Raw genomic sequence first — 27,550 nt, 5'->3', positions numbered from 1 at the left:
AGCCCTGTCATGGGAAGCGGGCACAGGGTAGGGGGGCAGTGCCATGCAGAGATTGGGGAATGAAGTGACGTACATATAAACGGAGCAAGTCAGAGAGGGAGGGGGTTCCATGAGAGAGGGATAGAGGAATAGAGAGAAGAAGAGAGATTCACAGGGAATAGATAATATAACAAGGAAGACAGATAAATGAGAGAGAAAAAGGAGTCTGAGAGAAAGTGATGAGGAGATGTAACTGGAAAGAGCTACAGAGGGAGGAGTGATACAAGAAGGAGTGGGAAGGAAGCATGGGAATCTTATAGAGAAGACTAGCTACGTCCACAGTGCACGTGAGACCGTAGCAGATATCTGTTGCTTAGAGGTTCCTCTATAGATGGCATCAGACTACCAGCATTTCATGGCCTGACTGGCATTTGGTCCTTCTGTGCGATGGGGTGTCCGTGTTCAGAAGAGAATTGGCCAAGACTCATCCAACGATTGGCAGGGATGAGATCCCTGGCATGATTTTTTCTTCACGGAGAGATGGCGGTGCTATGGTGGGCGCTGTTATGGTGCCATCATGCCCAGCATTTTCTCCATGCCAACGAGGATTTTCAGAGCCCTTCTTGGAAATATGCCATTGACGAGTGGACACCAACTCCATCCCCCACTCCATCACCAACATCTTTGTCTCCTCTACCAACTCCCTCAGTTCCTGTGCCTGTTCCTATTTTTCCAGACTCTTCTCCCACTATGCAGGTTTCATATTCCTTCCCATATTCACCCTCTCCTACAACATCAACCCAAACAACCCCATTTGAGCCCTCCACACCTAATCCAGACCAGCCTGATGAGGAGGGCAGAAAAGCAGCCATACAGTTCTTACACTCAGGTGACCTTCTTTCTCTATCAGAAGCCAATTGTTCAAGAAGATTTGAGCTAAAGGACCTGCAGGGGTCTCCATCTGAGACACTTCTTCATCATGTCAGAAGGCCACTGGACTACTTGTTGCATGCTACCAACTTCCTTAACATGATATTCCAGGCTAGTGACATGCGAGAATCCAGCATAAGAGAAGATATGGAATGGTATCATGCTTTGGTTCGAAGTCTGGCTGGTGGGGAACCACATATACACAGGGCCATGCTCTCCTTCACTGCACATCCCATGTCCTCTAAACCCCAGCTGCTTCTTCAGGCCACCAAGGTGGGTCATGAAATTTTGCTTCAGGACCTATCTTTGTCACTTCATCGTGTGAGACACAAGATAGACCTTGGTAATTGGACAACCTTTCAAGCCAACCCATCTCTTACCAAAGCAATTCTACTAAATGACCTCCAGAGTCTAGAAACTCCCAAATGGAGCAGAGGTGACAGTTACATTTTGGACCCAAGCCATGTTCAGTGGTCTAAACCCTTTCTGGAGTGCGAGGGAGGTCGATTTGTACAAGGATGGATGGTCTCATTGTCCACTGCATTTTATGGGCTGAAGCCTGATCTGAGTCCAGAATTTAAGTAAGTGAACCTCCATATTATTATGTGGGCAGAGGACAGATGGGATCTTTGAAGAGCTTGGAACATGGAGGAGGGAGAGAAACAGGATGGGAGGGGGATAAGAGTCTGACTGAAAATGTATTGGTAATGTTTTCGTTAATGATACTGTATGATTAATACTGTCATGGAAATGATACTAAGTGGGTCATACTATAATATGCTGGTTATTATGCACAGTTAATATCATTATGACATTTTTACTTTGCTTGCTATTTGTCCATTCTGTCTCTCACCTGTCCTTCTATTTTCCCTCCCCCCACAGATTAGACTCTCACACACGCTGATTTCTGTATCACTCACATCCGCCCTCAAACTGAGCAGCTGTTAAGCTGCAAATCTCCCATCCGCCAGCTCTCAGAGAGCAGATGGCGCTAGTATTCCAGGTCCTAACTGTCTGTGTACCCCCCTGCCTCTCCATCTCCGTGTCCCCTTATTTATTAGAAAATCCATAGAGAACTGCCATATTATAGATGCTTTACCCATAGAATGATGGATCTAAGGGCTTAATACCAATATTCCACTCTCACAGCTATGCTAAAGATATTTTTTTACATAGTTGCATAGTTAATACAGCTGAAAAAAGATAAATATTCATCATGTTCAACCGATGGATAGAGAAGGACAAGGGAAGGGGTACGTGTACAACCACAATGTATGATACAGTCTATCTTTCCCATATTTATTATTTTTTTTATTTTTTTTTATTTTTTTTTGCTTTTGCTGATGCTGTACCTTCATATTACTTAAATGACTTATGTAATTTTTCACTCCAGTTATTAATATTAAACGAGGCATTGCAAATGTCTCTCCAAGCTGTGGCATCTCTACTGATGAAAATATATTAAACTGTGGTGCCCCAAATGTGTCTAGTTCAATCTACCACCCTAAAGGGGTCTTCTTTCTGGTTTCAGCCAAACAGTTAATTATTGAAAAGTTATAAAATATTCCAACATACTTTTTATATTGATTTCTTGTGTTTTTGAGATTTCTTCATTATTAAATTCCAGTGGATAAAATTTGGCCCTGGCCATGTGATGGAAACTGGGGTCCATGGGTTTTGGAATATGTAGTTCTGATACCCTCTTCTTTAACTAATTAACTACTTGTATGACATCACGTGACTATGACAGATTTACTTCTACTGAAGATGAGACTTATAGTTCCAATTCTATGGAGGCAAGCAGAGATCAGGAAAATCGAGTGGAATTAATGGAGAATTGTAGAACTTTCCAAGTTTTATTAACTGAATCTGAAATTCCAAATCACACATTTTGATGGCATGTACAACAAGAGAAAATCAAACATTTGCACTGGAAATATAGTATTTACTTAAACTGGCTAGAAAGGTAAAATCATGGTCATCTGGACATATGTACAGACTCCCCTGTATGGACTTCCCAATAAACATGCATGTTCAGCACAGCCTAGTGTGCATGTTTACAGGGGAGTTGGGGGAGATAGGGGACAGAGGAATAAGCTGCTGTCAGTCCTCTCTGGGGCTTATCTCCTGCTGGAATAAAGGATTAGATATGTTAAAATCCAACACACTGATCTTTCTTGCCCCAATAGTCTGACGACAGGCCTCATGCACATACCATTGGTCCATACTGACAGATGTACAGTGGGGAAAAAAGTATGTAGTCAGCCACCAATTGTGTAAGTTCTCCCACTTAAAAAGACGAGAGAGGCCTGTAATTTACATCATAGGTAGACCACAACTATGAGAGTCAAAATGAGAAAACAAAGCCAGAAAATCACCTTGACTGATTTGGCAAGATTTATTTTGCAAACTATGTTGGAAAATAAGTATTTGGTCATTAACAAAACATTAGGAATCAAACAGTGTCATGAAATCCAAGGAACACACCATTCAGGTCAGGGATAAAGTTATGGAGAAGATTAAAAAGGGTTAGGTTATAAAAAAAATAAAATAAGCTCTGAACGTCTCACAGAGCACTGTTCAATCCATCATCACACAAAAATGGAAACAGTATAGCACAACTGCAAACATACCAAGACATGGCTGTCCAACTAAACTGACATTCCAAGCAATTAAAGGGAACCTGTCACCTCTATTTGCTGCTATAAGCTGAGGCTACTGCCTTTCGGGGCTTATCTACTGCATTCTATAATGCTGTAGATAAGCCCCCGGTCTGACCTGCCAGTAAAGAAAAATGTTATATTATACTCACCCGGGGGTGTTCCGATCCGATGGGTGTCGCAGGTCCGGATTCAGCGCCTCCCATCTTCATTTGATGTCGTCATCCTTCTTGCTTCGTGTCGCGCTCCTGTGCAGGTGTACTGATCTGCCCTGTTGAGGGCAGAGCAAAGTACTGCAGTGCGCAGGCGCTGGATCTCTCTGACCTTTCCCGGCGTCTGCGCACTGCAGTACTTTGCTCTGCTCTCAGCAGTGCAGATCAGTACGCCTTTGCAGGAGCACGACATGAAGCAAGGAGGATCACGACATCGCATGAAGATGGGAGGCGCCGGACCCAGACCTGCGACACCCACCGGACCGGACCGCCCCTCGGGTGACTATAATAAAACTTGTTTTTCTTGTCTTTCAGGTTAGATCGGGGGCTTATCTACAGCATTATAGAATGCTGTAGATAAGCCCCAAAAGGCAGTGGCCACAGATTATAGAGGAAAAACGAGGTGACAGGTTCTCTTTAAAACACTAATTAGAGAAGCAGCCAAGAGGTCCATTGTAACTCTTGAGGATCATCAGAGATACCAGGACATATTTCAGGTGGGGGAATCTGTCCACAGGACAACTATTAGTCCTATACTCCACAAATCTGGCCTTTATTGAATAGTTTCAAGAAGAAAGACTTTTTGAAAGCAAGTCATAAGAAATCCCATTTGAAGTTTGCAAAAATTAGTTGACACCGCTAGCATGTGGAAGAAGATGCTCTGTTCAGATAAGACCAAAGTAAAACTTTTTAGGCTAAATGCAAAATGCTATGTGTGGCTGAAAACTAACACTGCAGATCACCCTGAAAACACCATCACCACCGTCAAACATGGTGGGCGCAGTATCATGCTGTGGGGATGCTTTTCTCCAGCAGGCACAGGTAAGCTGGTCAGAGCTGATGGGAAGATGTATGCAGCTAAATACAGGGCAATCCTGCAGGAAATCTTGTTAGAGGCTGCAAAAACTTGAGACTGGGGGGTGGCGTAGGTTCACCTTCCAGCAGGACAACAAACCTAAACATGCTGCCAGAGCTACAATAAAAAGGTTTAAATCAAAGCATATTCATGTGTGTGACTGGCCCAGTCAAGACCTAAATACCATTCAGAATTGGTGGTAAGATTTGATATAGGAAAGATATATATCTTGGTACCGTGTTAGCCATTAGATTTAAAAATATTTAGAATTGAGAGCCCACAGTGGTTGATACCTTTTAATGGCTAACTGAAAAGATGGTAACAAATTGCAAGCTTTCGAGACTACTCAGGCCTCTTCATCAGGCATAGACTAATACAAAATCTGGAGAATCACATATTTATACACAACACAGCACAGAACTGTCATTATGGGAGAGTGATAAGTGATAAACAGTTGTGTCCATAAATATTGGAACAGTTCCTAGATTAGGAGTGAATGTTTTGTTGTCCTCTGATTGGGGTCTGGTTCTGTTATGATGACCCCACATGGTCTGAAGTGCAAATTCTTTAATTGATGTAAAAAGACATAAATCCATGTGACACATTCATTCCTGCACTAAGTGTGTTAAAGGTTATCATGAATTTATACTCCCAAATTCTCCTGTCTCTCTGAGATTTGAAGCTGCCTTTCAATACAAGTAATTTCAGGTCCATGGTGCTATGATCAGGCATACAAAAATGTATTGCCACAGGTAGATCCATTCTTTTTTCTCTTTCTGTGTGGCGGTGAGAATTTATCCTTGTTCTCAGTTTCTGCCCTGTCTCCCCAACATACAGACCCCCAGTTGGACATTTAGTACAAATAACTAAGTACACCACATTAGAAGTGATGCAGCTGAAAGTACCTGGTATCTTGTAGTCCTGATGTGAATCGAGGATCGTTATCTTGTCCGTGGTCATTATAAATGGACAGGTTTTACATTTTTTCTGGTTGCAAGGAAAGGTTCCTGCAGCTGTTGGAGAGGACAGCGAGCTTCTGACAATGATGCTTCTTAGATTTGGGGGCTGCCTAAAACGCAGTAGTGGGGGTCTGGAAAAATGGATTGTAAGCGGGCATCTTTTTGTAGTAAAGGTTGTAATTTCCGTGCAGCTCCCCTCAGCACCTCCAGATTTGGATTGTAGGTAACTACTAGAGGCACCCGGTTATTTTCTTCTTTAGCTTTGTAATGTAGCAGGTGATTCCTTGATATTCTGGTGGCTCTTGTAATTTTGGTTTTGAATTGTTCTTGGATGGTAGCCCTGATTCAAAAAAGTCTTTCTGAGGCGACCAAGGTGTTCATCCCTATCCATGGGGTTGGAACATATACGTTTATATCTGATGGCTTGGCGGTCAAGGGAGCGACAACAGTCACAGTTCACAACACTGCTCACTATACTTTGAGTAGCTGTTGTAAGCACGTTCCAGCACTTTGATTGACAGCAAGATGTGTAGCGCATCTGTGCAGAGTGAGCTGTCAAAAAAGTGTGCCAGTGCATGCTAACAGCTGCCACTTACAATATAGTGAGTGGTGTTGTGAGCGGTGACTGTAGCCGTTCTGTGCACTACCAATATGACTGAAAGTTGGCAGTTTCCCAGAGGAATAAAGATCATTTTCACATGGTAGCCACATTTTCATTATGGCGACCAAGTATCTTTGTAATGCTATATACCTACATATTAACCCTATATGCAGGTAAATAGCATACCCCAAGGTGACAAGTTCCCTTTAGCATAAAGCAATAGAACAAGAGAAACTTTTAAATATATTTTATTACTGAAATCTGTATCATTCTCACATAGGAGCCACTTGATCAAAACAAGACTGAATGTTAGCACTAACACTGACCATTTTAGTCTATATAGTGAGTGGGGGGATTCGGAGCACTCAGCACAGTGAAAGACCAGGCAGATAAAGACAGATCAAGCTGTAGCTTTCAGCAAATGTATTTCACTCCAGTGCTGGATTCACAGCCACAAAGCTCAGTGCTGTTGTATAACATATTCCTGGCTAGTGCTGCTTCTGTTTGTGTGATGTACAGAAAGAGAATCAAGGGCTCTCTCTCTGTGTTCTGTGTATAGGAGAAATTATAGCAGCTAGTGTCTACTCTCTAGTTCAGAGACGACTGAAATTTGAGATAGCGCCTATAGAGGTGAAAATTGATGAAAATTGCAGAATGCAATTGAACTAATGTTCAGAGATAGTGCTATCCCTCACGTACACACATTGCAGTTAATTCTGAAAACATGCCTGAAATAACAGGTGTGCTTTAAAGGGGTTGTCCAGGCAAAAGGAGCTCATTAGCTGGGGGATGGATTCTGAAAAAGTAACAAAATAAATCTAACTCTCTGCTGCCACCCTCCTGAATCCATTACAGGCCGCTCCATAATTTGCTCCAACACCAGACTGCGTGGTTCAACCAGCCACGAGACCACCGTGGCTTGTAGTAGGGTTCAGCGGTCAGGTTACTTGAGTCATTGGATCTTTTCTCCTGAGCTATTCATGTTTAGTAACCGCTGCAGCCCATTACAAGTCACAGTGGTCCTGTGACTGGTAGAACGCTGACATAAATATCTCCAGGTCCCGCACAGCTGAATATTTCCTCAAGTACTCCATTTTTTATTCCTCTAGTGTTAGGGTCGTGAACCGACCCGTTTTAGGTTTTAAATGCATAAAAATTCTACATACATTTGTTTATTGCATCAAGACTTTTTGACTTTTTCAGACTTATTTTAAAACAAAATACAATAAAATAAAACTATTTTACTAAATTGTAAAATGCTCTTATTAAAATTATAACATTTGTGTTGTTGGGGTCAATTTCGACCCAGGACTAATATAAGAGTAACAAAACAATAATAAGTCCCAAAACTGAACTCATAAACACAATATAAACCAACAGCCCACAGCCAGCTCTACCTCCAACAACTTGAGTTAGGGACATGTCCAGGCATGTATGGCCAAATCAGATTAGAGTTGGTACCCTAGCAGAGTATTCATCTCCAGTTTACACATGCAACAATGAGTAGAAGATTTGATGTAAGCCAAATTCTGGATTATATCTTAGATGATAATGAATCAGAGGACACACAGCAGCAAACTCATACAGATGAACAGGTTTCTGAGGAGGAAGATGATGCGGAGTATCAACCGGAAGACACAGACAGTTCTGATCAGTCTGATGAGGAGGTCACTGGTGCTGAAGCTGCTCCCACTGAAAGATTCAAATCAAAAAGTGGCAAGATCAGTTGGAGCTCAGTACCTCCAGATGTACATGGCAGGGCAGATGCTGCAAATGTCATATAAATGACCCCTGGGATCACAAGGTTTGCTGTGACAAGAGTAAGTGACATCCAGACATGTTTTGTTCTGTTTATGCCATTGTCAATAAAAAAAAAGTCATTATTGCTATGACAAACCTTGAAGGAAAAAAAGTCCACGGCAACATGTGGAATGACCTTCATGATGATGTGCTGGATGCCTACATTGGTGTTCTTCTCCTTGATGGAGTGTACAAATCCTGCAATGAGGCCACTCTGGGATGCATCGACAGGCAGGAATATTTTCCGGGCAACAATGTCACTTCAAAAGTTTCAAATTATATCAAGAGTCTTCAGATTTGACAACAGAGACACCAGAACAAAATCTGACAAACTTGCTCCCATCAGGGATGTTTGGGAGAAATGGGTGCAGCTCCTTCCACTGATGTTCAACCCAGGGCCAGAGGTGACAGTAGATGAACGTTTTCTCCCTTTCCGTGGAAAATGCCCCTTCCGGCAATACATGCCAAGTAATCCAGGCAAATAAGGCATAAAAATCTGGGTAGCCTGTGATGCAAAAACTAGCTATGCATGGAATCTACAGATTTACACAGGCAAGTCTGCAAGCGGCATCCCTGAAAAAAACCAAGGAAAACGTGTAGTCCTCGATATGACTACTGGACTGCAGGGTCACAACATTACTTGTGACAATTTTTTTACCAGCTATGACCTTGGACAAGAACTTCTCAGGAGAAAAATCACCATGGTGGGCACAGTGAAAAAAAACAAACCTGAGCTGCCCGCTGAATTGTTGCAGATGAAGGACAGGGCTCCACTTTCCTCAAAGTTTGTTTTTCAGACACCACTACTGCTGTTTCATACTGCCCCAAAAAAACGACGCAATGTGGTACTGATGTCCACACTTCACAAAGATGCAGCTGTGTCATCAGGAAGTGACAAAAAGCCCAGAATCATCCTGGACTATAACAAAAACAAAGGAGGAGTGGACAACCTGGACAAGCTGACTGCCACCTACACTTGCCAGCGAATGACTAGGAGATGGCCAATGGTTGTATTTTAAAACATCCTTGATGTGTCAGCATGCAATTCATTTGTGTTGTGGACCCACATTCACCAAGGATGGAATTCAAAGAAAAAAAACAAGTGGAGGATGTTTCTTGAGGAACTAGGAAGATCCCTTGTCAAGGCGCACATTAACCAAAAGGGAACGAGTGCCCCGAGACCCAGCCACTGCAGCCTTGATCCAACAACTCCAGAGCTCAACAAGTGCTTCGTCCACACCCACAGCAACACAAAGAGCATCATCACAAGCATCCTCCTCAACCAGCCCTGCCTGAACATCAACCACAACAGCCACAACCCCAGTGAGACCACCTGATTCTAAAAGAAAGAGGTGTCAGGTGTGCCCTAGCAATAAGGACAGAAAGACAAACACATCGTGCTTCGCCTGCAAAAAATACCTCGGCAAAGAACACACAAAAAGTGTCACTTTTTGCCACACATGCATCTAAATACTAATGCATCTAAAAACTAGTACTTGATTTCTGTTGATTTGATTTGCTTGATTGATTGTTGTTTGTTTGTTTGACCTAGAAAAGCTACTTTTTATTATTACTATTAATGTTAATATAATTTTCATCTTTTATTTGTATTAAAGTTCTATAAAAAAAAACTGTTTTTTGCCTTTTTCATAAAGTAGTTAGATATGGGTCAAAATTGACCCGTAACACCATAGATGTTACTAGAGTTAATAATATAAAATATATATATGTATATTTTTTTTACATTTAAGAAATGTGTTCTAAAACCCTTCAGTAATAGTCAGGTAATATAACAAATTTTTTTAAGTTTATATTATTCTCTTGAGGTTCATTTGACAATATTTTTATAATGAAAATGAAGGGTATGCTCTCAAATGAAAGGCCCAGGGGGCCACAACAAAAATATTAAAATCAATCCTTCTATGGATGAGAAACCCTAACAAGGTAACTAAGAGGTAAGAAACAAATTGGATCATAAATAACTGTTTTTAGGGTATCTTAGGAGTGATTTAAGACACGGGTCAAAACCGACCAGTTAACATAAGAAAGAGTAACAGAAAGCTAACACTAGAGGAAGGTTAAAATGTAGCTACGGTATATATAATCAGTAACTTTGTGACTAAAACGATTCATGTACATAAACATTTCTCCCTTTGTTCCTTTCAGGGGAACATTACATGTAGATGTGCGATTGCTGAGTCTGGGGATAGACCAGTGCTCCCAAGGCTCAGGCTGGTTTGCCAACACTCACAATTGTGATGAGAACAGTACACAGGTAATAATGTCTACCGCCATGGAGATATAAATTACTTGGAGACAGGTGGAAATGTTGATAGAGTCATAGAGTTTTACAGGATTAAAAATCCTCTTTTTTCCTACATTTGTCCACAGGCTGAATGTAGCATTTCAGGTTCCTTTTTTTTTCAGAAAGCAGCCTTGGGTTTGTATTTCTGTACAACGACTTCAATAAATCTGTCCCTTACACTTTATGTGTTATATGAAAATTTGTAGAGAGAGTTCACTAGGCCTTTTCTTGATATTTTAGTATTTCAGTTAACATTTCTTTAAATAGTTTGGTAAATCTATCGATTTTGCTATTGCATTGTTATCGGGATTGAACAGGATTAGACATTATTACTGCTTTCTTATATAATGTGTGACTCCTGTCAGAGTTGTACATAGAAATCATGAGGCCCCATAGTAGAAGTTCTACTTTGGACCCTCTACCAAAAAAAAAATCATAATAATGATATTTGTCTGGTTTGCAGACGAGCATAGCATATCTCTTAATTTTGCAGCCCTTACAAAGTAATAAACAAAGTTTCCTCCTATTGAAGCCCCTAGATTCCCCTTTCAATGACCCCATAATGTATAATTCCCAAAAAAGTGGCCTCCAAACACAGTATGATACCCCCACAGTGATTTACTTCACAGTACCTTCCACTGACCCTACTGTAGCCCTCACTCCCTCCCTGGCAAAATATGGTGACACCAACACAATATGATGCCCCAACTGTGACCCTAGCACAGTCCTCCACACAATATGATGGCCCCCTCACAATGCTCCAAACACAGCCCTCCAAACAGCATAATGGCCCAACTGTCCACAAAGTATGATGGACACCACACGAACCTTCACACTGTATAATTGCTCGCATATAGTACAATAGCCCCCCACATAACCCTCCACAGTATAATGTCTCTCTATGTAGCACTCCACACAGTATTATAGACCCCATAAAGCCCTCCAAACAGCATAATGGCCCAACTCTCCACAAAGTGTGATGGACACCACACGAACCTTCACAATGTATAATTGATCGCATATACTATATTGCTCCCCCACATAACCCTCCAAACAGTATAACGTCTCTCTATGTGGCACTCCACACAGTATAATAGCCCCCACGAAGCCCTCCAAACAGCATAATGGCCAAACTCTCCGCAAAGTATGATGGACACCACACAAACCTCCACATTGTATAATTGCTCACATATAGTATAATGCCCCCCACATAACCCTCCAAACAGTATAATGTCCCCTATGTAGCACTCCACACAGTATAATGGCCCCCAGAAAGCCCTCCAAACAGCATAATGGCCCAACTCTCCACAAAGTATGATGGACACCACTCAAACCTCCACAATGTACAATTACTCACATATAGTACAATGGTCCCCCATATAACCCTCCAAACAGTATAATGGCCACCCATGTAGCACTCCAAACAGTATAATGGCCCCCACATAGCCATCCAAGCAGTATAATCGCCCCCATATAGCCCTCCAAAAAATATAATGGCTCACACATAGCTCTCCAAACAATATCATGGCCCCCCACATAGGCCTCCAAACAGTAGAACAGCCGCCCATATAGCCAACCAAACAGTATAGGGATCCCCAGATAATGCTCCAAACAGTATAGCGGCCCCCACATAGCCTTTTATATAGTATAATAGGCCCCACATAGCAAGATATGATTTCTTCATGGCTGTTAATTAATTGATTACTAATATCGCTAGTATGGGATGAACAATCTTATATAGCTTGCTTGTTCTGAACTGTGTATGTCCTCCCTTAGTGCGTTTCGGACGAAAGAGACGGCTCCATCTTGGGCAGGTATCGATGCGTGTGTCAGCCTGGCTATTACAGGAGGCAGCCTGAGGGTAACGTAAACTGTGTGCAAATATTTATGACATGGATGTGCAGTCGTCAGTATAGAATTATAGCTATCTGCTAATATAGTGTTTGTGTTTTTTGTGATATATATATATAATATTTAATTATTTATGTATTTAAAAAAACATGTATCTACCCTGCAGGTCCAGACAACTCTTACTTCGGGGCCACATCCTGCCTACCGTGTAGTAAAGGCTGCGCCACTTGTGTAGATAGCACACCTTGCAGAGTGAAAGAAGATTGGGCTTTGCGTGTTACCGTGTTGTCATTGCAAGGTGCTGGGATGTTGGGGGTCTTCTTTAGTATGCTGGTGTCCTACAATTTCCGAGAGAGCAAAGTGAGTATAAGCACTAAGTTTTGCTATTTTAAAGGGAAACTGATAGCTGATTCATCCTACCCGAACCACAGGCAGCATGAACCAAAGACTAGCTTGCTGCGTTGTTTCAGAGTTGAAAATGTGGCCTCACACATAGGGAGAGATCTGTCAGTCTAGTCTAGGGACCTGCCTTATGGACTAGTCACATCGCCAGTGACCGCACTTTCAATTATGCTTTTCTCTGAAACCCTACAGCGAACTGCCTATGAATCAGCTGACAGGTTCCCTTTAATAAACCATTCAAAAATGGTTTTATATATCCATTTAACACCTTGGGCTGGGTTCACATTTTGTTTTACACTCACGTCCGTGGCTCCGTCGGATTTACGTCTGGCACCCTGGAACACAGCATTGTTTTGTATGCACTGATGGAGCTATTGTCTGTAATGGTGCAGACGGACTTGCAGCGCCCCAGGGTCCTGGTCGTTGCAGTAATGTCACTTTCCTCTAGGGGAGAGTGATATTACGTTTGGAGGCAAAGAAGGACAACTGAATCCAGGTATCACAAACATGCAACACATTTCGCACTCCAGGCCACCAGGGGGAGCTCTGCTCCTATTTATTAGGGCACTTCTCATACTTAGGTAAAACTGGTTGCCTGGGGAGGAACTTAGTTAGTTGCTGGCTGAGCTTCGCTTAGGTAGTTGGTCCCTGGCAGGGGTAGGATCCTGTCAAAGATCGAGGAAGAAGGACATGGAGCTGTGCATGCCCTGAGAGCTGCAGCTTCTAGAAAGAGACACTGAAGGAGAACTGTATTGCAGAGAGGGTGAAAGAAGTCATAGCAAAGGAGTGGATTCCAGGAGGGGATCAGCCCTACACAGGCTGCCTCCTTCTGAGGCACAGGATCCCGGTAGCCAGAACACTGAGGGAGCAACGATCCTTTATGCCTTGCTCCAGAGACCGGCAGGACAGCTAATTTCACGTTACCTGCCCGCCCTACACCCAGGAGGCAAGGTGGCACCCCTTAGAGGCTGGGGCATAATAGAGTCCCTGTAAAACGCCTCAAGCCACCGGTCATATGGGTTTGTCCTATCCATCTGGGGGACAGAGAGAGAGAGACATAACATCTACAACATCTGTGAGGACCTTATGAGAAGCTTAGCAGTAAGGGACTACAACACCACAGCGCTAGAGGAAGGCTACTCATTTCTACCTGGACAAGGGAACTCTGGACTTGCCTCCAAACCGGCCGGACTCTGTCTGCCCTGTGATCTGGTGCTCTGGACTGTGGATGCTGAAGTCTTCAGTAAAGGTAAAGAGACTGCAACCTTGTGTCCTCGCTCTTCACTGCGCCACTCACCATCCACCATCTACTCACTGTGAAGCCCTGGGGATACACTTCACCTGTGGGAAGGTATACTATCTAGCTGCCATAACATCACCCCAGCGGACCCCTTAAAGCAGTGTCGGTCACCCTGACCGAATACCACAGGTGGCGTCACGAACATTTCCCCTTTAAAGATCTTTCCCTTTTACACGGATGTCCCAGGGCCACGGATCGGGTCAGCCACCGTGACATCCCCCTGTGAACCGAAGGACCCGGTACTGAGTACCCCGCTGGCCTTGGGGGCGCTCCAGAGTCACTTTGTGCTCTGTTGGACATCATTTTTGGCCGTATCCACCTATATGAGGCAGGCTCCAAGACGTAGTTGACTGAGTCTTGGAGCCGCCTCAAATAGGCAGTGATGGACGGAAATGAAGGTGACAGAGAACACAGTGATTCTGTCTGCATCAATAAAGTCAATGGCTCCATCAACGCATTCAACAGAATCCCATTTTCCAGGGTCCCAGACATAAGTCCAATGGAGCCACGGACGTGAGGGTAAAACACGATGTGAACATAGCCTTAAAGGGAATGTGTCAGGAGCCCTCATGGTCCCCTACTGCTACTATAGTGGGATCGGTGGAGATTTCTTTATCCCAATAAGATATTTCAGGGTGCATACTAGCGCTGCAATATTGGCAGAATTTTTATTCTCCAGCTTTGAATATGCAGATGAGTCAGGACTAGTGCGGCAGGGCATCCACTGTTCCCACTGACTAGTCCTGCCATGGAGTTCTAATCACACTTCCCTGGGCATGACTTAAAGCCTGTATTCAATATGTGTTATGGTTGGACCATTATTCAGGCTCTGCCTTATTTGCATATGTAAAACAGCAGTAAAAGTCAAATGGATAATTGTTCAAAGATTGCAGCGCCTTATTGGAGTAAAGAATTTCCCCAGTACTGCTATAGTAGTGGTTGGTAACGGTCAGGGAACCTGATAGGTTCCCTTTAATTTTGCAACCCAGTTTAATACTTAATGACACAGGCATGACTTTTTTTTCCTTTAATGTAGCAGTCTGAAAACTTAGATGTCATGGTCAGAATTGAGCACATTATGGAAGGGGTTAAAAAGCTAGAGTTGGAGTTATCTGCGATCCCTACCATTTGAGTAGGCTGTAAGTTGTATAATGCAGCTGGCACCCACAAGTAAAGGTACAGGTGCAATTCCTCTGCCCACTGTCACTGCCATAGTATGGAGGCCTGTGCTAACTGCAATATACTATTATGTCACAGGGCAAGAAAGGGCTGAAGGGGTCTTGTCTGAAGCCTCAGAAACCAGCCCCGATCCAATTCGGAACGTGAATCTAGCTTCCTAATAGTGTCCCCAATACCTGACCTGAGTCAATAGCTATCGGAAGAATAAAGTTTTAATACAATCCTCAGAATTAGCAAAGAAACCTTTTCAGTCTGGCTATACACATTGTAATCATACCCTGGGTGCGATTGGCCTCCTCCTGACGCATCGGGCCCTGTTTTATCAAACCTGCCATGCCAGAATTCTGGAGAAAAATCTTTGAAAAGTCATAAAATTTAGGGGCAACTCAGAGTTTCTCTTAGCTCTGACAAAAGGGGCCGATCTGGGTCAGGACAGGGGCTTGTCTAATTCATGATGAGCTGTGGTGTTCCTTACACAATAAATCTCACTCCAGTACCTGACTAGAGTAAGATTTCTGGTGCATGCCACTTGCCAGATGCTCCAGATTCTTAAAGAGGTGTGCACATCTTCATGAATTCGGAGCGTCTGGCTCCACCATTTCCCATTATCAAGACTAGCATGAAAAATGTCAGTCTCTTCTATCTTCTCTTTTGAGCTGGTACATGCTCAATGGGCCTAAGTCATCAATACTGATGCTATTCACAAAAATCTTGATGACAAGACGTGCTGTAGTCAGATGCTACTGATTCATGAAGAAATGCATGCCTCTTCATTAATCTGGAGAGTCTGACAAGTGGTGTGCGCCTCCGTGCACCATTCCATTACTTCCACTCGAATCAGGGACTGGAGTGAGATTTCTGGTGTACAGAAAACCACCGCTTGTCATAAATTAGATGAGCTATGGCATCCTGTGCCAGCTCTGCACATTTTGGTAAAGCTGGGAAAAACTGGCGTGAAAACTCAGAAAGTCACAAAATGTAGGTTCAACTCTGATGAATCGGGCTCAATGTCTTTGCTTCCTAAGTATAGAAGAGAAGAAGTAGCGAGTCAGGAACATGTCTCATCTTCCTGCTCTATGCAAGAGAATCCAAGGAAAGACCTGCCCACAGGCCACACCAAAGCGCAAGCAGGTTCCTCACCATAGAGACAGACTGTGCTTCAGGGTGGCCTGAGGGCAGGTCTTTCTGGCTTAGAGCAGGAAGATAAGACTTTGCCAACAGTCCTGCACCAGAGCGCGGGCATATCATTAACTGAAAACTTCTAACACTGATTACACAAGAACCACAAGACAGATTTCTTCACCACAGGTATCATTTTAATCAGTATAACAGCAGCAACATGACAATGTCTGTAGTTTACTGAGAAAAATCCTGCTGAGATGTTCGCTTGAAGGTAAAAATTGCTGTTTTTTTTTTTACTTTTCCTGTGTTACATTAAATACAAACATTAGGACTGCTGACTGGTCCTCCATGATCTCTAGTGGTTGCTTAGCATGCTTAGTCCTAATCATGTTGATAGATATTACAATGCTGTTTAAGTATTAAACCTGGATGAAAGATTTTCATTGCATACCCTTACCATAGGCAGTGTGGACATCTACATTTTGATTATAATACTGAAAATGTTTTGATTTTGATGTATGGACCATCATATGTAGAATATTGTTAGGAACATCTGGATTGCCAAAAGGTTGCTCATGTATGTCATAAGACATCTTCTTCCTGAGTAATAACACCTGCACCTTGTCTCTTCCCATATAGAGAATTCGAGCCTCAGGTCTTCTCCTCTTAGAGACGATACTTTTTGGGTCACTGCTGCTCTACTTTCCAGTGAGTTACAAAAATGTATTCAACACAAATAATAAGACGAGACAGTGCTCTTGTTTTCTTTTTACTAAAACCACTTTTGGATTGCAGGTATTTATTGTGTATTTTAAACCCGGTGTGTTCCGTTGCATGGCTCTTCGCTGGGTACGTCTGCTTGGTTTCTGTATTGTCTATGGGACGATTGTTCTTAAATTGTACAGGTAAGACTGTAGATGTTATTGGTCTAGTTAGACATGTACGGTTTCATGAGCTAATATTTTGTAATGTATAATACCTTACACTAGGGTTATGAAAGTTTTCCTATCGAGGACTGCCCAGCGTGTGCCGTACATGACTAGTGTGCGATTATTACGTATGTTATGTATCATCTTGGCGGTTTGTGTCTGGTTCCTCGTGGGATGGACTGTAGGGACGCTGGAGAATTTACAAAGAGGAGTTCCAGTGGTCATCCGAACACAAACACAAGAAGGGCTAATCTTTTACACATGTGATTACGATCGCTGGGACTACATGATGTCTTTGGGTAAGTCCTCTATGTTGTGTCAGATTTTAATTTTATATTGCAATAAGAGAGACATCAACTTTTAACAGATTACACAATGTGGCCAAGAGATACAGTGGCATGTAAAAGTTTGGGCACCACTGGTCATAATTACTTTTATGTGAACAGTTAAGCAAGTTGAAGATGAAATGATCTCTAAAAGGGCTAAAGTTAAAGATAACACATTTCCTTTGTAGTGTAGGCAAAAAAAAGTTATATTTTCATCTTTTACATTTTAAATTTACAAAAAGGAAAATGGGCCTATGGAAATGTTTGGGCACCCCACATGGTTAGTACCTAGTAGAACTCCTTTTGAAAGTGTCACAGCTTGTAAACGCTTTTTGTAGCCAGCCAAGAGTCTTACAATTCTTGATTGAGGGATTTCATCCATTCTTCCTTGGAAAATTCTTTCAGTTCTGTGAGATTGCTGGGTTGTTTTACATGCACTGCTATTTTGGGGTCTACTCACAGATTTTCAATGATGTGACTATCAGGCGACTGTGAGGGCCATTGTAAGGCGTTCACACGTTGCATTTTTGCTGCATTTCTTTCTGCAGTCAAAACCTGCTCTCTTGGCAGTAACAAAACTGCTTACAAAAAGCTTTTGCTGTGTTTTTCAGGATCCTAGAGGTCAGCTTTTCTTCCATCACAGAAGCATGAACACAGGACACCATTGCAAGACATGTGTGAAACCATAAAACACTGTTTAGTTCCCACTTTGGTCGGCCACATGCATTGTTCAATTTTACACTTTTGTCGGCCAATGTTTAAATTGCACACATCACTAATTTAATTAAACTGTACTAATCCCAACTGCCATGCTAATGTGAGGAGACTAAGACATTATGGTTTAACCCATTCAAGACGCAGCCCTTTTTCGTTTTTGCGTCTTAGTTTTTCGCTCCCCTCCTTCCCAGAGCCATAACTTTTTTATTTTTCCGTCACTATGGTCATGTGAGGGCTTTTTTTTGCGGGACGAGTTGTACTTTTGTACGACACCATTAGTTTTACCATGTCTTGTACTAGAAAATGGGAAACAAATTCCAAGTGTGGTTAAATTGCAAAAAAAGTGCAATCCCACACTTGTTTTTGTTTGGCTTTTTTGCTAGGTTCACTAAATGCTAAAACTAACCTGCCATTGTGATTCTACGTCATTACGAGTTCATAGACACCAAACATGTCTAGGTTATTTTTTATCTAAGTGGTAAAAAAAATTCCAAACTTTGCTAAAAAAAAAAAAAAATTGTGCAATTTTCCGATACCCGTAGCGTCTCCATTTTTCGTGATCTCAGGTCGGGTGAGGGGTTATTTTTTTGCGTGCCGAGCTGACGTTTTTAATGATACCACTTTTGTGCAGATATGTTCTTTTGATCGCTCGTTATTGCATTTTATTGCAATGTCGCAGCGAACAAAAAAACGTAATTCTGGCGTTTTGAATTTTTTTCTTGCTACACCGTTTAGCGATCAGGTTAATCCTTTTTTTATTGATAGATCGGGCGATTCTGAACACGGCGATACCAAATATGTGTAGGTTTGATTTTTTTTAAATTATTTTATTTTGGGGTAAAAGGGGGGTAATTTAAACTTTTATTTTTTTTTTTAAATATTTTTTAAAACATTTTTTTTTTACTTTTGCCATGCTCCTATGTAGCTGAATTCCTGCATTGCTATGGTTGTCCTGCTGACACATCGCTGACCCCCGATCACATGACGGGGGTCAGCATTTCCGGCCCAATGGCCGGAAGCGCTAATTAAATGCCGCAGTCAGCGTTTGATGTGGGCTCACCGCCGGAGCCTACATCAAAGGGGGAGACACGACATGCACCATACTAGTACGGCGCATGTCGTGAAGAGGTTAAACTTGGGAAAATGACAAAAATAAGTGGGTTTCACATACTGCTGTACATGCTTTTTTTCACTAAAAACGCAGCAAAACCCGATTCCTGTGATTGCTTTCTATGCATGAAAAATACAGCAAAAACGCTTAGGGTCTGTGCACACGTTGCGGATTTGCTGCAGATCCGCAGCGTTTTTTGAGGTGCAGAAACGCTGCAGATCCGCAATTGATTTACAGTACAATGTAAACCAATGGAAAAAAAAAAAAAGCTGTGCACACTTTGTGGAAAATCCGTTGCGGAAACGCTGCGGTTTTAAAAAAATAGCATGTCAATTCTTTTTTGAGAATCTGCAGTGTTTTTGTACCCACTCCATTATAGAAAACCGCAGGGGTAAAAACCGCAGCAAATCCGCAAGAAAACCGCAGCAAAAACACACAAAAAAACGCTGTGGAACCGCACAAAAACCGCAGGTGCGTTTTCTGCCAGGAGAGACAGAATCCGCACCAGAAATTCCTAAGCCGAATCCGCAACGTGTGCACATAGCCTTAGGCTACTTTCACACTAGCATTAACTGCAATACGTCGCAAATGCGTCGTTTTGCCGAAAAAACGCATCCTGCAAAAGTGCTTGCAGGATGCGTTTTTTTCAGCATTGACTAACATTAGCGACGCATTTGCGACGCATTGCCACACGTCGCAACCGTCGTGCGATGGTTGCACCGTGCTGTGGCGGACCGTCGGGACCAAAAAACGTTACTGCCCCCACCTCCCCGCACCTCACAATGGGGCAGCGGATGCGCTGGAAAAATGCATCCGCTGCCCCCGTTGTGCGGCGGAGACAGCGCTAGCGTCGGGGACCTCAGCCCGACGTACTGCGACGGGCCGAGCCCGACGCTAGTGTGAAAGAAGCCTTAAAGTGATGCTGCAGTTTTCAAAAAGGCAGAAGTTTTCAAAATTAGTCAGGAAGAAAAACAATGTGTGCATGAGATGTCTGAAATCTCAAACTTTGCTGATACTGTAAGGGTATGTGCACACGTCCGGATTTCTTGCAGAAATTTCCTGAAGAAAACCGGAAATTTTCTGCAAGAAATCCGCATTTTTTTTTTTGCGTTTTTTTTCCGGTTTTTTCGCGTTTTTTTTAGCATTCTGCAAGCGTAATTAGCTTGCAGAATGCTAAAGTTTTCCAAGCGATCTGTAGCATCACTTGGAAAACTGACTGACAGGTTGGTCACACTTGTCAAACATACTGTTTGACAAGTGTGACCAACTTTTTACTATAGATGCAGCTTATGCAGCATCTATAGTAAAAGATAGAATGTTTAAAAATAATAAAAAAAATAAAAAAAATGGTTATACTCACCCAGACATCTCATCAGCGGCGTCCGTTCCTCTTCCTATAGCTGGTGTGTGCGCGCAGGACCTTCCATGACGTCGCGGTCATGTGAGCGGTCACGTGAGCGGTCACATGACCGCTCACGACCAATCACAAGACAGTGACGTCATCGGCAGGTCCTTCACCGCACAGCAGCTATAGAAACCGAAGTGGCAGCATGCAGCGGTGAGGCGGGAAGACATCGAGGGTGAGTATAGGACTATTTTTTATTTTAATTCTTTTTTTTTTACCAATTATATGGTGCCCAGTGCGTGGAGGAGAGTCTCCTCTCCTCCACCCTGGGTACCAACCGCACATAATCTGCTTACTTCCCGCATGGTGTGCACAGCCCCGTGCGGGAAGTAAGCAGATCAATGGACTCCTAGGTGTGCAGAATCCCCGCAATTCCGCATTTTTAATGAACATGTTGCTTTTTTTTCCGCGATGCGATTTTTTCGCGGAAAAAATCGCAACATTTGCACAAAAAATGCGGAATACCCTGTAAATAGGAGGCATATGTTAGCGTTTTTTTCGCGTTTTTATCACGTTTTTATAGCGAAAAAAATGCAAAAAAAAACGCTAAAAATCCTGAACGTGTGCACATGGCCTAAGACTCAGCTTAAAATTTGCATAAACAATGTAGCAAAAGCACAACTTGTGAACACATAGCCTAAAACCTTCAACTTGCTTCTTTTGAGATAGCTTATTGTGGATTTTGACCTGTGTCTAGGATCATTATCCATTTGTAGAAGCCATCGTCTGTTCAACTTCAGCTTTTTTTCCCAGAGGTGTTATGTTTGCATCAAGAGTTTGTTGAAATTTCATTTAGTCCATTCTTTACTCTACTCATGAAATGTTCCCTGTGCCCTTGGCTGCAACACAACACCAAAGCATGATTGACAAACAGAAATGAAAACTGGAAGTTTTTAGGCACCAGTCTTTCCACGCTTTAATTTTTATCTCTGTCAACAATATTAAGCAACTTCTGCAGGATTTGTTGTGGTTGTGCATATGCCAAGACTTAAGTTAATAGTGCAGTAGTAGACAAGAACGAAAGGCAGCACTCACCAAATCCTTGAAATGAAAGCTCTTTAATGCATGCTCCAGGACATTTTTTACGGCATACAGGTAAATGGGGGAGGTGTGCGGGGGGAACGGAGAGTGGACGACAGCTGTTTCGCAACTGGGTTGTGATTCTACGGGTCAATGCTAAAAGTCACTTGGTTGGCAAGATGTTCTTTTCCTGGAATTCTGTGCCTTTTTTTCTCCACACATACCTTTGATCATTGTGGCCAAATAGTTCTATTTTAACCTCATCAGTCCACATGACTTGTTTCCAAAATGCATCAAGGTTGCTTAGATGTTATTTTTGTATACTTATGATGCTGAATTTTATGGCGAGGACACAGGAGAGGTTTTCCTCTGATGACTCTTCCTTGAAAGTCATATTTGTGCAGGTGTTTCGGAACAGTAGAACAATGTACCTCAACTTCAGAGTCTGCTAAATCATTCTGAAGGTATTTTGCACTCAAGCAGGGGTTCCGATTTGCTCTATAGCAGTGTTCCCCAACTCCAGTCCTCAAGAGCCACCAACAGGTCATGTTTTCAGGATTTCCTTAGTATTGCACAGGTGTTAATTGCATCACCTGGACAGGCAAGCATTCAATCACCTGTGCAATACTAAGGAAATCCTGAAAACATGACCTGTTGGTGGCTCTTGAGGACGGGAGTTAGGGAACACTGCTCTATAGCAATCCTATGAGCAGATCTCACAAATTTTGCTTGGTCTTCCAGACCTTATCTTGACCACAACTGTTCCTGTTAACTGCCAATTCTTAATTGCATTTCGAACAGAGTAAAAAGTAACTTGAAAATGTTTTGCTATCTTATAGCCTTCTGCTTTGTGGGCCTCCACCATTTATATTTTCAGAGTGATAAGGTAGCTGCTTACAATAACCCAAGGCTGCTGTTTTTTGGCACAAGGTTAGAGGAGGCTGGGTTTTAATAAAGCTGGCCTTTCTTAAAGATGATAGTGAACAAGCCATAACCCTAACAGGCTAAATAAGGTCTTAAACCTTGGTCAAAGTTATCTGAGCACACAAATCTCTAAAGGTAGCCAAACTTTTGCATGGGACCATTTTCCTTTTTGTAATTTTTACAGTGTAAAAGATGACAATATTTTTTTGTTTTGCCTAAAATACAAAGGAAATGTGTCATCTTTAACTTTAGCCCTATTAGAGATCATTTAATCTTCAATTTGCTTAACTGTTCACAATAACAATAATTTTGACCAGGGGTGTTCAGTAGTGATGAGTAAGGATGCTAGTTTGCTAACCGAGTGTCTTCGGCATGCTCGAAAAAAATATGTTCGAGTCCCCGCGCGTTCATGTTTCGTGGCTATTCAACAACCACAACACATGCAGATATTGCCTAACAAACAGGCAATCCCTGCATGTGTTGCGGCTATCGAACAGCTGCGAGACATGCAGCCGCGGGGACTCGAACATATTTTTTGAGCACGCCGAAGTCACTCGGTTAGCACACAAGCATGCTTGGATAACACCTTATCCAAGCACATTCGTTCATCACTAGTGCCCAAACTTTTACATGCTACTGGATTTAGACGCCTAACAATCAAACCCTTTAATGAAAATGAAAGGCACAGACCAAACTATCAAAATAGCCCCATACTATATACTTTATCTCCACCAAACTTTACAGTAGGCAGTAAGCATTCTGGTAGGAAACCTTCTGTTGGCATCCACCAAACCCCTATTCATACTTTAGAGAGCCACGTATTAACATGATTTACCACTACAGACAACACATTTCTAATGCTTTAAAGACTGATTGAGCCAATGGCCAAGGTGATCTCAGGTTTACTTGCAGCTGCTTCACAATGGACACTCATTCCATGAAGATCTTGAGACACAGATCTTGTGCCAATATCACTTGCAGGTTGAATTACTCAATGCCATCCCATGACTGAGAAGTTTTTACTCCTAGAGTCTTCCATTTCACAATAGCAGCATTTACTTCTACTAAGGCAGATGTAGCACATCAGAAGTTTCACAATCGTGACATGTTGAAAGTCACTCAGTTTCTCTATATGACTGAAATGATACCAACGTCCATGGAAATTGCATATCTTTGTGCTTGATTTTGTGCACCCCTTTGCATTTGATGTAACTGAACCACCTTTATACAATAATTAGGGGGATGTTACTTTTGTCCATATAGTGTATGATTGACAAAAAAAAGTGTGAAGTGATATAAAGTGCTCCGCATAACACTGATCTCCCTCCACAGCTGAGTTGCTCTTCCTCTTTTGGGGCAGTTACTTGTGTTACGGAGCTCGTACAGTGCCCTCTGCTTTCCATGAACCACGTTATATGGGATTGGCGATACACAATGAGATGCTTATATCAACTGCATTCCATATTCTCAGGTAAGGTAAAAAGTACCAAGGTATGATGAAATGAACCATATTGTTGTTTTCCAACTTTCACTTCTTGGTTCACACATCAGGTTTGGAACATTACTCTTGGCCTCAGTTAGTTTTGAGTGTAGATCCAGGAAGCATTGTTTCTTGGCAAAATATAAACTGATATTATTATGCACTCAGTGATTAGCGCCATCCAACTCAAATTATTTCTTGTTGCATGATATGCAATGCAAACTTCACAGTCCCTTGACAGTCTGCTACACTATCTTCTTTACTCTAGGTTTGTTATGGTCCCATCACTTCATCCGGATTGGACACTACTTCTCTTCTTCATTCACACACATGGAACAGTCACAATGACACTCACCTTGATGTTTGTACCCAAGGTAATTTATAATATTTGTGTTCATCCATTTATATAAAAGATATTCTTTCTCCAGATCCCAATGTAAGCGGCTGTGTTAGTTCTTACATGCAGGAGGGCCTCCAAGAGAAGAGATTGCTGAGGTGTATGAAGATGAATTAGACTTGAGACGATCTAGATCCAACCTGAATAGTAGCATCACATCAGCATGGAGTGAGCACAGCCTGGACCCTGATGACATCAGAGTGAGTCTTGAATATCTGTGAATGTCAGGAGCTAGAATACAAATTTGGATCTATAGGTATGTGCATAATATTCTAATATGGGACTCGGGATTATGCAATGATATCTCATAAAGCACACCTGAAATGCACAAAAAAAGAAAACAAATGTATTTCTCAAGAACAGCTCCATGCTAATAGTTACCTTTTATATTCCTGTCTGCAGGATGAACTAAAAAAACTTTATGCTCAGTTGGAAGTCCATAAAACAAAAAAAATGACTCTAAACAATCCACACCTGCAAAAGAAGCGCAGCTCTCGAAGGGGTCTTGGTCGGTCCATTATTCGTCGCATCACTGAAATGCCAGATTCTGTTTCAAAGCAAAGTGGACGTGACGAACGTGAAGGATCTCCAGGTTCGACTGGTGGACAAAGGCGGAGGCAACAGGACAGTAGTAGTGTTAAACTGCGTGAGGAGTCTTTGAGGCAGAGAGTTCTTTCCTTAAGAAAGTCACATAGCACATACGACCACATGCAAGAATCCAAGGATACAGGAGCTACTTCTCCACGACTTGAGAGCTCATCTAGAGATGCCTCCTTACGAGACTCTGTCATGAGACGAAATCTTGCTCGAAATGTATCATTACGTTCACGCGGTGATTCTCTTCGTCAAGCACCATTGGTTTGTAAGTCTCTTAGTGCCCACAATCTACTAGCTGATAAAAAGCCATTGAGTGTACAACCTGGGACTCTACAGAAATCCCATAGCATGATGGGTAGTGCTAGAGGAAAGGGACCACTAACAGATATCCCCTCAGAGAGAGCAATGGAAGGAAGCCGAAACCCGTTATTGGGTGGCAGCTTTGACAAAGCAGAAGTATGTCCATGGGAAGTTCAAGAGCTCCCAATGCAGTCTGAAAATCGGTCGCAGAAGCATGTCACTTATGCACCAGGAAAATGCAGCAGTTTGGACAGCACTCCTTCATCAGGAAACCAACATGTTTCACTTGTAAATAAGGGTGAGGTGGGAGGGAAGCACCAGAGTTTGGGTAGTAATGAAGAATCAAAAAGCCTAGAAGAGAGTAATCGATGTTGGAAGCAAAATGAGAATGGATGCTCTTCTGTAACCATTAGACCTGGAACAGTTCAACATGAAGGGAAGGGGTTAGAGACAACAGGTACGGTGGTGAAGAAGCCTGAATTAGTTGATAACACAAAACCACAGTACAAAAGTACTCTAAAAAGTTTGGTTCTTGCAGTCAGAGCATTTAAAGGAACAGCTGTGGTAAAAGAAAACAAGGAAAGGATGAAGCAACCTGTGGAGGGAGCTGTAAAAACAAATAAACAGGTGCTTGAAGAGGTTTGTCCTTGGGAAACAGAATCCAGCTATACAGTGGACAAGAAACCAAACCCACCAGTATTCAACATGGCAGAAAATAAAAAGCCAGTATTATCCTCCTCACAGCCAGATAAAAATAGTCATGATAAGATGGAACAAGATGGGAAATGCTCTACCACAAAAGCCTCCAAACATACCCTTACAGCAAGCAGGTTAGAAAGAATGAGCCAGTTGAGAGAGGCAGTTTGCCCATGGGAAAGTATGGAGGGTCCTAGAGATGCGCCACAAAAATCCAATAGTGTGGAAAGTAGAAGAAGTGAAATATGTCCTTGGGAGAGCACAGACAGTGAAGGTGCAGGAGGTCCACTTAGTCAGTCAGGTAGCAACCTATCTTTCCACAGCCCTTCAACAGAAGGAAAAAAGAGTCATAATGAAAATATATGGGAAAATGAAGAGAAAACCAAGAGAATGGGAACCAGTCCTTGTGAAGGTAAGCAGTCATGTCAAGAAAGAAAAGACATATGTCCATGGGAAGCAAATGATGATGTATTGGAAATGGGAGGGTTGAGTAGTAGCAGACTGGCTATGAAGCTTGAGGTACTTGGCAAGCAAAGAGATGCAGTCTGTCCTTGGGAGAGTGAAGAATCAGGAGGTTCTCCTGGTGTACTTAGTCAATCACAGAGCAAGACATTTGATGGGTGTCCTGTTCCATCAAAAACCTCAGATAGTTTAGACTTGGAAGCTAGAAGAGGTGAGATATGTCCTTGGGAAAGCCTAGATTCTGAGGAAACTCCTGCAACTATGAGTCAATCCCAAAGTCACAGTTGGGAACCCTCTTCAAAGGGAATGGATGAAATATCTACATGGGAGTCAGCCCCGACTAGCAGACCTTCTAAAAGTCAGCTAGTGAAAGCACAAAGTAAACAGGATTCCTTGAGCAGTTTGTCCAGTGAAGATCCTCGACCACTGACCAAAATCATAAGCAAAAGTGAAAGCCGTATTGGTGATCTCTATGCCTCTGAAAGTAGTGTAAAGCATGATAGGCGCTATCATTACTCTCTGATGGAAAAAAGTATCAGGTGTTCTGATGAGAATGAGAGCAATGGAAACAACACACTAGATACAAATATACCAAATGCCAAGGCTGGAGACATTGAAAAGTCAAATAAGCTGGTAAACATATGTCCCTGGGAGGTGCAAGAGGAACCCAATGAAGTAAATGAAACAGAGATCCCAGACAGGAAAGCTGATATATGTCCATGGGACTTTCAGTAAAAATTAAGAGAGGGTGCACTATTCCTGCTCTGATATACACTTACAAAGCTACAATAGGAACAAATTGTGTGAGTGGTAGATTTTACAGACAAGAGAGATTAAGCAGAATTCAGTGTGTCAGATTTCCTCAGAAGTGTATGTGTGAGTATCGAAACAATGGAGAATGTTAATATAAACTTTTCATTTCAAGATACATTAAAAAAATAATTCAGCAATTTTGAAATTGACAAAGTTATGGTGTAATTGGATCCTTTGTCTGTGCCCAAATATACAAATAAAAAGGATTTCTTTTCTT

General features: G+C 42.3%; 1 protein-coding gene across 1 annotated transcript; it reads left to right on the top strand.

Moving 5' to 3' along the window:
• Positions 1 to 27,550, top strand: GPR179 (G protein-coupled receptor 179). The gene is made up of 11 exons (XM_077252275.1): positions 1 to 1,490; positions 10,164 to 10,272; positions 12,079 to 12,163; positions 12,320 to 12,513; positions 16,796 to 16,864; positions 16,952 to 17,061; positions 17,146 to 17,384; positions 23,921 to 24,059; positions 24,337 to 24,442; positions 24,522 to 24,665; positions 24,868 to 27,550. The coding sequence occupies exons 1-11, from the start codon at positions 520 to 522 to the stop codon at positions 27,253 to 27,255; spliced, it is 4,554 nt and encodes a 1,517-aa protein (XP_077108390.1). The 5' UTR covers positions 1 to 519; the 3' UTR covers positions 27,256 to 27,550.

The sequence above is a fragment of the Ranitomeya variabilis genome, chromosome 4 (genome assembly GCF_051348905.1).
Source record: "Ranitomeya variabilis isolate aRanVar5 chromosome 4, aRanVar5.hap1, whole genome shotgun sequence".
Taxonomy (NCBI): Eukaryota; Metazoa; Chordata; class Amphibia; order Anura; family Dendrobatidae; genus Ranitomeya; species Ranitomeya variabilis.
This window is presented reverse-complemented; position numbering and strand designations above follow the sequence as displayed.